General features: G+C 36.5%; 1 protein-coding gene across 3 annotated transcripts in view; it reads left to right on the top strand.

Moving 5' to 3' along the window:
- LOC113639774 (MORC family CW-type zinc finger protein 1-like) overlaps positions 1–3,827 on the top strand; it is a 29,956-nt gene extending 26,129 nt beyond the window's left edge. The window contains exons 19-25 of one of the 3 annotated variants that reach the window (XM_047814992.1): positions 301–359; positions 484–701; positions 1,358–1,599; positions 1,823–1,933; positions 2,014–2,158; positions 2,307–2,345; positions 2,599–3,827. In XM_047814992.1, coding sequence (XP_047670948.1) covers positions 301–359; positions 484–701; positions 1,358–1,599; positions 1,823–1,933; positions 2,014–2,158; positions 2,307–2,345; positions 2,599–2,870 — 1,086 coding nt within the window. In that variant the 3' untranslated portion in view covers positions 2,871–3,827. Of the gene's footprint in view, positions 1–300; positions 360–483; positions 702–1,357; positions 1,714–1,822; positions 1,934–2,013; positions 2,159–2,306; positions 2,346–2,598 lie in introns of those variants that run through there. The other 2 variants (XM_047814993.1, XR_007140802.1) reach the window with 2 other exon arrangements.
- The last annotated feature ends 13,025 nt before the right edge of the window (positions 3,828–16,852 follow it).

Below are 16,852 nucleotides of genomic sequence, written 5' to 3' on the forward strand. Positions count from 1 at the left end.
AAAAACTGCATGTTGCATTTACTTGTGTTATCTTTGAGTAATTTTTAAATTTGTTTGATGATCTGAAAGTGTGACAAACATGCAAAAAAATAAAAAACCAGGAAGGGGCCAACACTTTTCACACCACTGTAGGTGGAGTTATGAAAAACTGAGATGTATGTAATCTTTTGGCCTCAACTGTACTTTATTAAGTCCTTATGTCTTTCAGCCCATTGGCTCCAGAGACTAAATTTAAAGCTGTGTGTTTATGAAATATACTTGTAAGTAGATGCTACAGTGTGCTTTTTCTCTTTTCAACAGCACTCAGCAGCCACAGATCCTGAATTAGTTCAACACTGTACTGACAGTAGTGCATACAGGTACAACATGGGCATATTTTATTCTGTCCTTCAAAATAATTAAATTATTTTTTACATTACTCTTGCATTTTTTTTGTTACCATTACAAAATAAAAACAGTCATGCAATATCTCTTCCTCTGCAGGTTTCTGTGCTCTCATGCTGGTGTGTTTTTCTGTAAAATGACCAACATTTCCATTGAGATGAAAGGGAGTGGAGAAGTGTTGTACACAGTAGTGCCCTGGGACAAAAGTCAGTTGCATGGCATGAGCCAGTTCATGCCTGCAGGGCACCTGTATAACATTAACTGCTCCGAAGATTCAATTCGTTATCTGCACCTTCCACACTGTGAGATACCTACTGGTAAGTTAATTTAAAGTTATGATGTTATGATTATAATCAACCTAATAAAAGATAAATACAAATCACATTTTACATAAATAATTAATACAAAATACCATTCCCATTCTCCCATACCCAGTCATCCATGCAATGTAAAAGTTTGATCCATTGATCCCTCCATTGATTCAAGGCCCAGTTCTGGTGTTATTGTGTTCTTTGCAGGTGCTTTTGACAGTAGACAGGGATTAGCATGGGCACTCTGACAGGTCTGCATCTACGCAGCTCCATACACAGCAGGGTGTTGACACGGTTATTCAGTTACCACTATAAAACTTTCTGTGACTTGTGCCATGGCAGCTCTTTTTTGTTTTGGGCCAGATAGGATAGCACTGTTTTACCCTTGGGCATCAGTAAGACTTTGGTTCATGTTATGTCTCCCCTTGACCACTATCATTAGGTACTCACCACCACTGACAAGATGCACACAATAATTTTTGCTATAATTCTTCTCATTGTCAACTGTTTGCTTATAATATCTATTACAGAATCCAATCTCAGACCTTGACACTATTCACTTTGTCTGTCATTCGTCATAATGTTTTGGTTCATTGTTGTATTTAATGACACTTTATAACAATTTTAAAAATAACTTACTTTTCCTTCTTCTTATGCTTCAGGTAAAAATGAGTTTGAACTGTCTGTGGCACATTTCAGTGAGGGTAATGTTGAGATCATTCAGCCCCTGAATATAACAAGCACACATGTGATTTTTGAAGTTCATGGTCTCTCCATCTTTGGCCTGTTAATAAAAAGGTGGTTCTTTGAAAAGCCCATCAATGCCCAAGTCCTTCTCTTTTATAATGAAAAGCGCAAAAAACTGCACATTCATTTGCTGCCAGTAAATGTGTCAGTTGAAGAGGTAAGCTACTAATCTGCTTTAATTAACTTTTTATTTTAGCATTTTAGTGTTTTCTTCCAGATGTTGTTCACACATGAAGTTCTAAAATATACTGAAATTTCAGGCAGTATTAAGGTGAACAAAATGGGACACAATTGTTCTTTTTTACCTCAAATTTTTAATTAAATTAAGTTAAAACTTAATCACTTCAATGTTTTTTTAACTATTCTGCTTGACCATGTAGGTACGGAAATTAAATCCGTCCAACACCTACATTCAGTGCAGCTCCCTGTGTCAGCTGACCCCTGGTAAAAAATACAGACCACTCTGTAAGCCTTATTCTTACCAGCCAAAGGTAAACCACAATTCCTTTTGTGGAGAAAGATTTCTTTACACATTAAAGAAGTGTGTTTAGCTATCTTTTGTTTTTCTTAGGTTGAGACATTTGGCTGTGACTATGGTCCTAACCATCACATCACATTTGAGGTGATCCTTAATAACAAGGTTGAAGACCTCACATTGGGTCTGTTAGATGAAAGTGGCCAGGAGGTGTGGGAACCTCGTCGGGTCTTTCTTACAGGTAGCCAAAAATTTATTTTTATATTCTAATTTGACAGAAAGCATTGGCCTAAATTTCAGTCTGTCATAGCAAGTTCAGGCTCATCTAAAATGATTTATAAGTCAGTGGATTTTTTGCACTGAATCTTTTTTCTGTCTTATTACCTTAGCTGAGAGTAAAGAAGCAGATCCAGCAGAAAAAGATAAAGGTAAATATTTCAGATTGTGCTATATTCCAGCAGGTCAATTTGTACATTACAATATTAGAGTTAGTTTTTGCTTCACTGAACACTATTTATCAAATCAAATCTGAAAGAAGTTCTGACCTTGAAACATTCTTAAGAAAACTCTTTTAAACAAATCGGAAAATTGACACTTTTTTTTAAATAAAATGTACTGTAATTCAGTAGAAAGATTTATGCGGTGTTCCTTATTATAATTTAATGTTTATATCTATTTTAGGTGCTGAATTTGTAGATAAACACAGAGACATACTTATACAGAGAGTTTTTCTGGTATTGGAAATAGCAGACACTCTACTTACCAAGAAACTCATCAGAGATGAACTGTATAATGATATCAAGGAGGCAACAACACCACAGAAAAAAATGAGGATACTGTACAGTTGTCTTGACTCAGGAGGAAAAGCTGTCAAAGCAGAATTCTATAAAATCCTTAAGCAGAAGCAGCCTGAAATAGTGAATGAGCTGGATCCTAGATCAAATTATGCATAGATGATCAAAGAAGACTTTTACATGACCTGAAATGTGAATGTAAAAGTTAAGACTCAGGTAGTGATTTATACAAGCACATACTCATTTTGTTAATTTTGCTGGAAGAATTCTACAGAACACAAGCAAATCTTTATTGATTTATATAATGGATGCACATCATATACATTTTATACCATTTTATATAAAAATTAGCCATTCAAATTTTTTGACAAAACCTTTCCTTTAATTTGTTTTTTGTACTTTTTTTTGTGCTTAAAATGAAATGTGTTGAAAGTAAATTGGCATATGCACACACCCTATTGCATGCCCATGCTTGAAGAAAAGGCATAAACAATTAAAGTACTATGTCATATAACAAGTCTCTCTTTTTTCCACTTTAGTAGATTTCCTGGTAGTGAAATACATTAATATAAATATAATATATATTATAATGTTAATATAAATTAATGTGGTTTGGTCATTTTTAACTTCATATCTCATCATCTTTGGAAGAGAGTTTTGGTGTCTACTACTGTTCCTAGAAAACTTTTATTTAAATATTGATTTTGTATTCATAATGAACTTACCCAATCCAGATATTTAAGATTTTATATAATATTTTTTTAAGATGTGTTGTATTAAGGTTGTCTATGATCTCAGTTAGAACTAGGGACCAGTTTTGACCTTTTGTCAGAAATGAAACAGAAAGTGTAGAGCTGTAGGCTTTAAGCTACTGTGCAGAAATCTACACAGACGGAGCACAGAGCTGTACACGATAACTGAATGTCCATTTAGAATCCTTTGTAGTGAACCCAAACAAAAAGGAGTCTCCTACTGCTTCATATGAAGCTATATACTATAGATACATGACATAAGTATAACTAGAATTTACTCTAACCACTGTTGTGGAATATACTGTAATCCTCAGAGGCTTTGTAAACAATGAAGAATTTTTATTAAACAACCAAATGAATTTTACTGTGGAATTTTTTTTTTTTTTTTACAAATTCCTAATCAAAATCACCATATTTTGCAATATATTTGTACTAGGAGGAACTTTTGAATCCATTTTAAAATGGAAATTTCAAATTATTAGTTGATAAAACTCACTCATCACTTCAGCATGACCTACAGTACTCTATGCTCAGAATAAATATTAGCCAATTTTACTGTTGAATTTCTTAATTCCTACTCAAATTTACCAAATCTGGCAAAATGGAACATTTAAACTGTTAGTTGATAAAACTTACTCACACCACTTCATAATGACTTACTCTATGCTCAAAATAAATATCAGCAAATTCTATTGTGGAATAATTCCTATCCAAACCACTGTGTGGGGAAATATAATTGCAACAATGGGCGCATTTTAATCAATCATAAAATGAATATTTTAATAGGTTAGTTGAAAAAACTGACTCAGATCACTTTGTATTGATCTACTCTATGCTTACAATAAAGATTATCCAATTTTACTATGAAATTTCTTTTCAAATTCTGCATATCTGGCAGAATATTTGCACCGGGGGGCACCATTTCAATCCATTATAATTTTAAGATGTTAGTTGATAAAAACCATCTCATAAGATCTTATAAGCAAAATAAATATCAGTCAATTTCACTGTGGAATATTTTAATAATTCCTATTTAATGTCACCATATCTGTCAAAAAAATTGCACTAGGAGGCACTATTTAAGCGATTATAAAATGTATATCAGTGGCTTAGTGGGTAGCACGTTTGCCTCACACCTCCAGGGTCAGGGTTCGATTCCCGCCTCCGCCTTGTGTGTGTGGAGTTTGCATGTTCTCCCCGTGCCTCGGGGGTTTCCTCCGGGTACTCCGGTTTCCTCCCCCGGTCCAAAGACATGCATGGTAGGTTGATTGGCATCTCTGGAAAAATTGTCTGGAGTGTGTGAGTGAATGAGAGTGTGTATGTGCCCTGCGATGGGTTGGCACTCCGTCCAGGGTGTATCCTGCCTTGATGCCCGATGATGCCTGAGATAGGCACAGGCTCCCCGTGACCCAAGAAGTTCGGATAAAGTGGTAGAGAGTGAGAGAGTAAAATGTATATTTCAAAATGTTAGGTTGTGCAACCAGCTCAAATTACAGGGAAATCAGCCCAACAACATTAGAATATATAACTTTAGCAGCATATTCAGCCATGGTAATCCACGTGGTTCAATTGTCCCATGAAAAAAAAAAATATATCGCTAACTTTCGATTAAGTTTCACTTCTGTTACTTCTGAACCACAATCTAAACACCATATACATAGTGCGTTTTCTTCTTTTTCTTTGTTGGTGTATGTGTATACAAACATTTTACCTATTATAACAGGAGAAAGATTGAAATAAAAGAAACATGTCTGCGCTTCCCATTCGGGTATGATAGGAGAAGACACAGTATCGCTCATTTAAGAGAACTTTGAGAAGCGATAGTCAGTTTTCAAATAAAAGCCTCATGCAGTGACGATACAAAATCTTATTTTTGTTAAAATAATCAATCACAACAAAATTGGATGAAATTAAACAAATTTGAAAATTACTGCCATAGTGACGTTTTTGGGCGTCAGACCTGCATAGTTTTCTTGCCTCATGTGTAGGTGTGACAAAATAGTATGCAGGACATAACTTATGGCATTATCTGTGGATCTATTGGGCCTCTCCAGCAGTGTCTTCTACTGCAATGGTTTGTTGTTACTTCTTGTAAAGTTGCTAATGTCTAAAATCTTTACATTCAATTTTTCATTTCAGATTTGCCTAGGACATTATTCAATCTTTTATTGATCTTTCACCTGCCTTGGTTTTGGATAACCTTAGTCTTAATTTTATTACTGAAGAACTGATCTCTACAAGTCTTGAAAACCACAACCTGGATATAATAAAATATGATGAACAGGGCATGACGCTATCTGAGACTTGAATGATGTACTTAAAAATCTTCACTTATCACTAATCTTTGTTACATAGTGCTTATACAATTGAAAGTCTTGCACTAAGTAAGGATCGACTTGCTGGAACATATTCTCGGTTGGGGACTGTTTGTTGTTTGTAATAGATTTTCTTTCTCCTCAGGGAAATGTTTTGGATAAATCCTGGGCATATGTTTTCAGGACTAAATTTATCCTACAGATAATATTCCATGAAAGAATCATTTAATTTATGCAATAATTAGAAAATAATCTTAAGATTCACAAAGAGTGGACTGCAGCTGGAGTCAGTGCTTCAAGAACCACTACGCACAGACGTATGCAAGACATGGGTTTCAGCTGTAACATTCCTTGTGTCAAGCCACTCTTGAACAACAGACAGTGTCAAAAGCGTCTCGCCTGGGCTAAAGACAAAAAGGTCTGGACTGCTGCTGAGTGGTCCAAAGTTATGTTCTCTGATGAAAGTAAATTTTGCATTTCCTTTGGAAATCAGGGTCCCAGAGTCTGGAAGAAGAGAGGAGAGGCACACAATCCACATTGCTTGAGGTCCAGTGTAAAGTTTCCACAGTCAGTGATTGTTTGGGGTGCCATGTCATCTGCTGGTGTTGGTCCACTGTGTTTTCTGTGGTCCAAGGTCAACGCGGCCGTATACCAGGAAGTTTTAGAGCACTTCATGCTTCCTGCTGCTGACCAACTTTATGGAGATTCAGATTTCATTTTCCAACAGGACTTGGCACCTGCACACAGTGCCAAAAGGTACCAGTACCTGGTTTAAGGACCATGTTATCCCTGTTCTTAATTGCCCAGCAAACTCGCCGGACCTTAACCCTATAGAAAATCTATGAGGTATTGTGAAGAGGAAGATGCGATATGCCAGACCCAACAATGCAGAAGAGCTGAAGGCCACTATCAGAGTAACCTGGGCTCTCATAACACCTGAGCAGTGCCATAGAGTGAACGACTCCATGCCACGCCACATTGCTGCAGTAATTCGGGCAAAAGGAGCCCCAACTATGTATTGAGTGCTGTACATGCTCATACATTTCATGTTCATACTTTTCAGTTGGCCCAGATTTCTAAAAATCCTTTCTTTGTATTGGTCTTAAGTAATATTCTAATTTTCTGAGAATTGATTGGTGACTATTCTTTTATTATTTTTTTAGACTATTTTCCATATACAGTTGAAATTTTCCACATACTAGACTCTAAGCAATATTAAGGCTGCATGAGTTCTAGAGATTAACCCTTTGGAATAACACCTCCCCCTCTCAGCCTTGACCATCTGGACAACAGGAGGGCAAATTATGTGAAAAGATTTCTTGATGAATTCATCATCATGAAAATGTGGCGGGGCGGTAGAAGGCAAGAATTGACACAATATACAACTAAGAATTAGAGCAGACTACGCCACCCCATTTCTATAAACGGGTAAATTTATACCAAAAATAGAGCACACAGGTTCGTTACCACTGAACGCAGGAGACGTTGATACGAATACAAAATACTTTTATTGCACAATAATTAATAATAAAAACTGTTGACCAAACAGAGACAAGAAATAAAGAAAAACAAGAAACTGTCTGGCTGAGGCTTACCAGTAGGGTAGCTAGCTGAACAGTGAGTATCCCAAGACACACCACTCCCAAACTCTCACACCACACCCACTCTAAGTGAGGGAAACGCAGATATCAATGGCAAACAAACACTGAGAAACACCACCACCACCAGGGGGCCAAGACAGCTAGCTTCCCTCACTGGGGCCTCCAGCTCCTGAAATAAACAAAAAAAAAAAATTATTTCAACTCACAATCAACCCAACAACTTGCGTTAGAATGAGTTCACCCGTAAGGGGAAACACAATGGACAATTTACTGGCCACCAGGGTCAGACAGAAGGATGTAAACACTAGGTTCGTGTCAAAAAGCTCAAACCTAGACATGCCATGGAGCAGCAAGGGGTTAAAAGAGAAGAGCACAACCAAGAGAAGAAATAAAGCAAACAATGCACATGAAGACAAGAGTCTTCAAATTAAAGCACACTAAATACAAAAAAAAAACAAGTTAACAAAAAGGACAAAAACTTAAAGCTGAAAGGAGCCTTCAACACAAAACTCCAAAAATCAACACTAAACAAAACAAACACGCTGCTGGTGGCGATATAACAACCGGTGAAGTTAAACAGAAGTTTAACGGCACCTCTCGCTCAAGACGGCTCGAACTAACCACACTTCACCTAAGCCACCAGCATGGGCGTGACAAACAAAAACAAAAAGTAATCAAATATAAACAGTCACGGTCATAAAAACAGCAGAACAAAACAGTGCAATCTTCACGTGGTCTAAGGAGCATTCGCCCTGCAGTCCGCAGCAACGATGTGCTTACGAGCAGATGCACTAAAATAAATAAAAGTTAATAAAATCAATCGTCAAAAACAAACCCCCGATAATGCTCAAAAGGACTAGATGTACATACCCGGAAGTAGAGCGTGAAGCACACGGGTTCAGTTACTCACAGCTTTCTGTAATCAACGAACTTCAAATATGCAGGTAATCCAGGGCACACACAACCTGGAGTGAAAGACAGCCTCTACCCAACAGCAACGTCGTACCAATCGGGACCATAACCTGGCTATAAACAAATACACCTTAAATAATGCACAGACGTTAGCAGCAACGTTAACCATACAGCTGGATACATACCTCCCGCTAGCTGTGCGACACACAATGGTTGTATGATGCGTACCCAGGTGACAAACTACGCCTTAAATACACCCGGAGCAGCAGCCAATAGGCTGTCGCACCTGTCATTCAGGTGAAAACCATGTTTAATAGGGCGGTACCTAGACTGCCCTACTACATTAAGATCTTGCAGTCATCCTGGACAACTCACTGGTCTCACCTCCAGTCAATGCATGCAACCTTAGGGTAAACATGGACAATCAACTCTCCATTTCCTCTCAAACAACATCTTCTACAATATCAGAATGATTTGTCCATTTCTATCTATACTGGCCACTAATTTGCTGTACTTGTTCAGCCCCTGTCATTTAGATACTAAACCACTGCAACTTGAACCTGGTAAGTCCTGGTAAGTGCCTCTGAGTTCTGTTCAGTCTGATCTCTTCATGTGATCCCAAATGCAGCTGCATGACTTGTTCCCCACCTACACTCCCTTCAGTGGCTTTGTGTAGCTGACTACATCAGAGACAGACAATTGTTTAAAATGCAAAAAATGGTCCAGCACCCACTTATCTCAAAGCACTTATTATACCCCATACTGTACTTTCAGTACCGCTCGACTGTTCCCACCATCTCTCAGGGTACAACAAAGATATGACAAAAGACTCTGTTCTGTTTCCTAGGTGGTGAAATGAAATCTCCCTAGATGTACAAACGGCAGTCACTAGCTCTCTTCAAATGATTTCTAAAGATTTACCTTTTCCTGAGGTATTTAAACACTGCATGATTGTCTTACAAATGCCGTAAATGTTTTGAAACTTAAGATTGCCTAGTGTTTTAGAATTAGATGAAAGAGAAATTCACAAAGGCTCTTAACACTCAACTGCGAAGTTGTATAAATGATGCTCCAGAAAGGGGCATCTACCAAATGCCATATATTTAAATGTAAATGTCATGGGGTGGCCTTTGGCCATGTATTGAGTAATGAGTCAGTGATGGTGGACTAATCTAATTATAATATATAATAAATTGGACCACTCAAAACTCCATTGCAAGGTTCCTTGTTTTTTTTAATTTGTCAACTTCTTTGGTGCTTAATTTAAGACTTCATTATCATAACTGTCCAAATCCCTCCTGTGGGCAGCCCCAAGTGGTTAGCTTGGAACACAGCAGCCAGACAAGCCATGTTCCATCTCATTTTGTAGCCATAACCCAGGGGACTCAAATCCTGCCCTGGGCTGAAAATGCAGCTAACTTGTCAATAACACCACCTCTGTTTTTAATATCATAAGGTTTTTACTCTTACTGTTTTAAATTTCTTTTGCATACAATCACAGAACATGTAGGACAACAAATCAGAAAAAAGCAGATGATGGCCAGATAGGGAATACATAGAATGATGCAAAGAACTACAGTAGGGTCTGAACTCTGAGTCTGAATTTATTTATTTATTTATTTATTTATTTATTTTATTAAGTCCCCATAGAGAAATGTGTGCTATGGACCATGTTAAATGCTATGTACAAAAAGGTCAGATTTTCTTTATGCCTAGTATCTTCTATTGAAGAATGTGTGATCAGAAAAGAAACACAGTGTCCATATCAGCCTATCATTAAAGCAACACTATCTTTACAGCAAAAAGGAGACAGAACAATTACTAAGACTCTAAGGTTCTACTTTTCATTTAAGTTGTTATAAAATAATAGAAAATAGAAGCTTTTTCAATCGCAATCTCATACTTTTAAACCTTACTGATTATACAAGTAGATGAAAATAAAGAACTATTATAAACTTATATGCAAAGGTTTGGGAACCTTTACAGATTTTGTTGATTTATTTAGTCAAAGGAAGTAAAGACATGCAATGCCCTTTTTCAGGGACAGTAGTTAGTTCTCATATATGCTGAAAATAAATATCGCTCCCCAAGAACATTTCCCACTGATTCCTGAACACTTATGGTACTATTTGATAGGTGGTACACGGCACGGAAGTCAAAGTGGCCACTAGGGGATGACCCAGAAACAAGCTTCAATTCAACTTTAAAGCATCAAATCCTCCAAAAACACGAAAAAACCTATTTACCTAGTAAAGTTTATACTCTCAATAATTTTTTAAGCCCACACACAAAGCACAATATGATTCACAGCCTTCATACAATTAGAAAAAAATTTTGGACAAAACTGACCTAGGTCGTGCTAGACCGGTTTTTCCCTTTCGCGTCTCTTTCTTCACTGGGGTAGTATATTCCAACACAAATAATCCACAAAAATCCACACAGGTCCAAGGAATTGAAATCTGTAAGCCTTTTAATCGCAAATATTCCGTTAGTGTTCTGAAAACTGGAAACAGAAGTGCGCCATCATCTCGTTTTGCCGCTCTAACTTCTAATTGGGATATTCAAAAATTCAAAGTCTACATCATATTTATAGCCCAGGTCCTAACAAATCAAATAAGCCCTCATTTGAGCCAATCGGTGCTTGTATGGCAGAGATAGACGGCTGAGAAGCCAATGGTGGCATGACCTCATTTTTGGGAACCCGCATTTGACTGACAATTACTCCTTCCAATAGCAATGAAATAGGCTGGGACCTATACAGCTGTATAGCCAATATGCAGACGATTCCAACGCTATGCGGCATGCCTTATGTTCTTTGACTGTGTCTGCGTGAACTGGATGTGCAGAAGAATTCTTGCGTAATCCCTGACCTTTTGTCCCTCTCACAGCTCAGGGTGTCAAGTTACAGGCCTGTTTTCACACCAGAGTGATAGAGAGAGAGTCTATGCTTGTTTATGGCCTTTCAGACTGAGCATGCAGCCTTTTATTTCAAAGTTATATAGTAAACAAGTACACAAAAACGCTGCACCCGACGACCAGGGCCGTAGAAAAATATTCATATAAAATCCATTTTTGAGTCTTTTGACTTGAAATTTTTTTGGTGAAAGCCAAGACATGTGGCTATGACTCTCACTTGTTGTTTTGTCCCTAGCATGTTCCAGAAAAATAAGAATCAGTTTATCAGAAAAACAACCCAGGCGGACAGGAAAACCTGCATTCTAACCCCTGTAACTTTGTGCCAGTAAGGCCTAGAATCAATCTGAAACTAGTTTCTGAAACTAGAGAATCTCTTCTTTCAAATGAGACCACCCCTGTGTGTCAAAGTATGTGGGAGCTGTACCACTTTGTGTTGGGCAAGTCATATAGGCGGAGATCCTTAAGAGGCTAAGTAACATCTACAGTACATGAAAGCTAGGACCCAATGTTTCCCAGCAAACTGAAACACAACACAAACAACATGATTTAAAACCATAGCCTTTGCTCCCATTGCACATCACTGAGCTTTGGGCTCCCTGATCCTCTCACCAGTTTGACAGATGTTCTTCATTTGATCACTTGGTAGTCAAAATCCTCTTTTTCATGATATTTTCATTGTGTTATATATGTGTTATAATATTTATTCTGGTACCAGGCTAACGGCACAGGAGAAGGAGTTATCGGGGCGTTAGAATGTAACCATCTCACACCAATTCACAACAAGCAGGACTTTGATAATAATGAAGAATACAGGTGTGTTTGAGTAACATATGTCCAGATGAGCCATGAGTTTTTATTTATATACAAATTGTTGTACAGTATACAGTAGGAGTATTATCACAAGTATCATAACCACTGAATTTTTAGGTGTTTTTATTTAGGTTTTTTTATTTTATTTTATTGTATTTCTTTCTATTTTGTGCAGGAAAATCATGATAAGTGTAGGTATGAGACTTGAGCAATATTGGAAGGAAGTTCACTATAGACAGAAGACACGCAGCGATAAACCGTTTGAGGATACTGTGTAAGTTGTAAAATGCCCCCTTCTCTCTCTCTCTCTCTCTCTCTCTCTCTCTCTCTCTCTCTCTCTCTCTCTCTCTCTCTCCCTCCCTCCCTCCCTCCCTCCAACAATCACAAAAATGTTCAGTACAACTCTGTTAAAGTCTTAAATTGCACTGGGCCCAAATCAGATATTACAAGTTTCTGGCTTGTGTCCATTACAACAGAAGCAACGTTGCATTTGCTCTCACACAGATTCTGTATGTAAGGTCACACTGATTAACATAGGAGCATAAGAAAATTAAACATTGTTGTTTGGACTTACAGATCAACTCCTGATCAAAACTGGGTTCGGTGTGATGATTGTTTGAAGTAGCAAAAACTTCCAGATTGTATGTATGGAAAAAAGACCCCTAAAAATTGGTTCTGCCACATGAATGCTGACCCTCAAGGTGCGTTTGTGTATCTCTTTCTATTTCTGTTTATGTGTATTTGTGTGTGTTCTCATGTAAATGATAACATGATTCCATCAGGAGTTGTACAGATGAAGAAGAGCTTGAGGATTCTGATGATGAACAAGCTAAATGCTGGAAAACCTACAAAAAACAGTGAGGAATAGTTCCTGTCATATACTGTACATAAATATTTCTACTATCATACATTTCTTTTGAGGTTATACAGCCAGGTCCGTAAATATTTGAACATTGACAAAGTTATTGTTTTGTTTAGCTGTGTACAACAGCAATTGGAGGTGGATTTAAGAAATGAAAGTCATAACAAACTGTAAACTTCCAGGATTTATTTAAGGGTATGTACATTCAAATCAGTTGAAAGTTAAATGCATCACTTGTGATGCAATGACATCACTTTGTGTATTTGCCTGCTCCATTTTTTTAAAAGCCAAAAGTAATCGGAAAGTTGGCTGCTCATCTGTTTCATAGCCAGGTGTCTCTTATTCCCTCATTATTTAATTTATATATATGGAGGTAAATATCCCCTAATGAATTCATGAAACCAGATCTTTGATCACACATTTATTCCAAATCCTATATACTTTGGTAAAATAACAATAACATTCTCACTGTCCATTTATGGACCTCATTTGCCCATAAATTTGCCGATGTGTATGTGTTTTGAAAAAGTGAGCGAACCCAGAAGCAGCAGCAGGAGAACAGACAGCAGGTGATGTCACGATGTTTTAAAGACGTGTACAGTATAGCATTTTCTATTCCCTCTGTCCAGATCGAGAAAAAAAGATACTTGTAATGTAGAAATGCATATTATAATGAAGCTTGCTTGGTTTTGTGCCATGAATCATTTTTTAGCAAAAAGAGATGTGTAAAAAGATTGGTTTATGTTGGATATAATTCCAGAGCTTTGCAAAACTGTCAAACAAAACAATTAAGATCTCCCTTTCTGAATTCATCTTTAGCCATTGCAGTTGTTGTGATGCATGAGATCGATATGATAATCTGAGAAGACAATTAATCCCTACCATCTACCAAATTATGTCTAGGATAGTCATAGGAGTAATTTTGTGGGTTGATCTGAATTGTTATTACATGATGAGCACCAGAATGATTTTCTTTTACTTAGGCAGGTTTCACTGTTCAATTGATTGACTGAATAAACAGGATGTTGCTTTGCGGAGAAAAGAACAGGGTGCACATAGCATTTTGAAAATTACTTTTATTATGAATTTTCAGAATTTAAAAAAAAACAATAACGAAAAACAAAATAAAAAGGCAATCGTTTCATATATCAACAATCTGTGTAATGCAGAAAGGCTAAGAAAAAGTATTATGATTGCTGTTTCCTACAATCTTTTTAAAAATACAAAGAAATAAAAAATAATAATTTAACAGAATTTTACAACATTTAAGAGAACTTGCAAGGTGTTCATTTAGAAAATAGCATGGGATATTTTGTTAAACAATACATGTATTGCATTAACATAAATAGGTATAATGTGTTCAGGTAATTAGAGAATCACTTGATTAATCATAAATTCATATATTCATAATATCTGTTTTCATCTTTCATTCACAAGTGTGCTTTTTTTTCGCTTTCCACACATATCTCAGGAGCCCATTGACACCCAGACCTTCTGATACTTCATCTGTCATTCTGGACACATCTCTCTCTACTACTCCTAAAAGGTACTGCAGTCAATCCATCTCATGTTCCTTCACAATAACATTGCATTATGAGTACCTGGATGATTTTAATTGAATTTTATTTCAGGAAAAACAAAGCCTTGGACATACTGTAAATCAAGAGAAATCTGAGAAGAAACGTAGAACAAAATGTTTTGACAAATGTTTTGATTCTTATACTGCTGACTGCAAAGACCTTAAAACAGCACTGGATGATGTGACGAGTGACGAAAAGAGCATTGAATTGACAAAATCCAGCTATGAGGACCAGCAGATTGACAAAGGGCAGTACCTGCAGGTCATGGAGGCAATGAAGCAGCTCGAAGATAAGCTACGGGAGCTAATAAAATTGCTGAAGACAGAGGCAAGTGTCTAAATTGGATGCATACACCTTAATTAAACTAAATATGTCTAAATATAAAATGCAATTGTAATAATACATCAAGTATGTTTTATGTCCTATTACTGTAATTCTTACCTTGTCTTTTCCTGCTTGTACAAAAGAAAGTGGACACAAAGATGGATAGTCTAGAATATGAAAAGTGGACAAACAGCTGTGAGAGCCTGCAAAAATGTTTATAAGAAAGCAAGATAAAACGTGAAAAGTTGGAGGTTACAACAGAAGATTGTGTAGCAGCTTCGAGAGAAGCCTCCAACCCAGGAAGAGGAAAAGATTCACAGTGGCTAAGCAAGAATGAGACACAGGACAGATCAGAAAGGTCAGAGAGGAGACAGAGATAATAACATGCAGTCACAGTAAGAGCTCGGGGTTTAAAATCCAGTTTGTCACAAATTTCAGCCATGATCATCTTAATATTTTACATGATTGTAGCATACTATAGATAACATACTGCAGATTATCTGGCAGGTGACACAAGTCATAAACCTGACCTGCACTGTAACACAATAGCTCAAATAATGTGTCTCAAATAGAGTTACTTTTCTTCATCCTCAGGTTTAGAGAACTCAGAAAAAGAATGACACGTATCTTGGCCACCTTTGTTCCAGCTCCAGACCTTGAGAAGGTTATCGATCAGATTCTTACTCAGAATATAGATGAGATGTCCTCTACAGATTTATTATTTGGTTGGTAAATTTATTTAAAGCACAAGTGTTTATTTGTCAATTTATTATACTGACTTGAATATTTAAAAACATTTTGGTGCATTTTAAAACAAAAACATATTTAACCCTTTTTTCCCTTCTGAGAAACTGTTTATTCAGTTTTCTTTCAAATATTGTAACACATTAGGCTCTGTGTGAAACATCACACACAGTATCCCAAGTTCAGGATTAATTATATTTGTAATTTGTTTCTCTTTGCATGTGGCTTTTATGGAATGTGAAGGAGCAGACAGTTGTTCGAAATCTACACAGCACTGTCACACCAAACATGTATGGAGTCTTTGAAGTTTACATTCAGTAGAATCATAAATAATAGTTTTTGATATATTATTGCTTGCTGTTTGTTTATGAATCTAAATTTAACACAATTTTTCTATACAACTAAGGCCAAATGTTTACACACACACATTTTGTTTTGTTGTTCTTTGTATTTTGCATCTAATTTCTCTTCTGTAAACATTGTAATTGTCTGCTTGCATAAGTGTAAGTGTAAGTGTAACTGGGTGTGGGAGTGGATATATATGAATGAAGGAGCATGTAGGGAAGTCAAACAGAAATTTTATATATATACACACACACACACACACACTAGGGGTGTGCAAAGCAGCCGGTATTTGTATCTGTATTTGTATTTGTTGAGAGGGTAAAAGTATTTGTATTTGTATTCGAGTAAAATTCAAAATAGGTGTAAAAATCCAGTTTTTTTTGTGTTACACTTTTAATTTACGTTATAGTGTAAGTATTCTTAAATCATATTCATTATAATAATTATGCATATGCAATATTGATTGATGTTTTTGAACATGTAACAAGGAACGTCATTGAAAAGAAAATAACATAACAGCCATTACCTCATCCATGATTAAACCAACAACTAATAAAATAGCATTGTGGGCATTATGAACCCCACCACCACCTGTCCTTGTTGGAGGATGCTGAACAGACAGAATAAAAAATAAAAAAATACTTCAAAGAACTGTTCTTCTTCTAAAAGAACTTCTTTCTAATGCACAGAATTCCAAGAACTAAACTTTATCAACCCCTGACTGGGAGATCTGGCAGAACAAAAGTTGTATTCTATTTAATACTAAAAGATACAGCAATGCTATTGTCAATTGTCTGCCAAAAAAAGACACAAAGGTTTTTTTTTTAATGTTTTATGTTTTTAATTCTTTTTTTTTTTTTTATGTTTTTAAATTTTTTTATGTTTTATGTTAACCATAACTTCACTTGGAAGAAGATAAATGCTTCCACACAGAACTTGAGCAAGATTTTTTGGCTGGTGGAGGACCAAGAGATGGCTCA

Source organism: Tachysurus fulvidraco, chromosome 6 (assembly GCF_022655615.1).
Source record: "Tachysurus fulvidraco isolate hzauxx_2018 chromosome 6, HZAU_PFXX_2.0, whole genome shotgun sequence".
Taxonomy (NCBI): domain Eukaryota; kingdom Metazoa; phylum Chordata; class Actinopteri; order Siluriformes; family Bagridae; genus Tachysurus; species Tachysurus fulvidraco.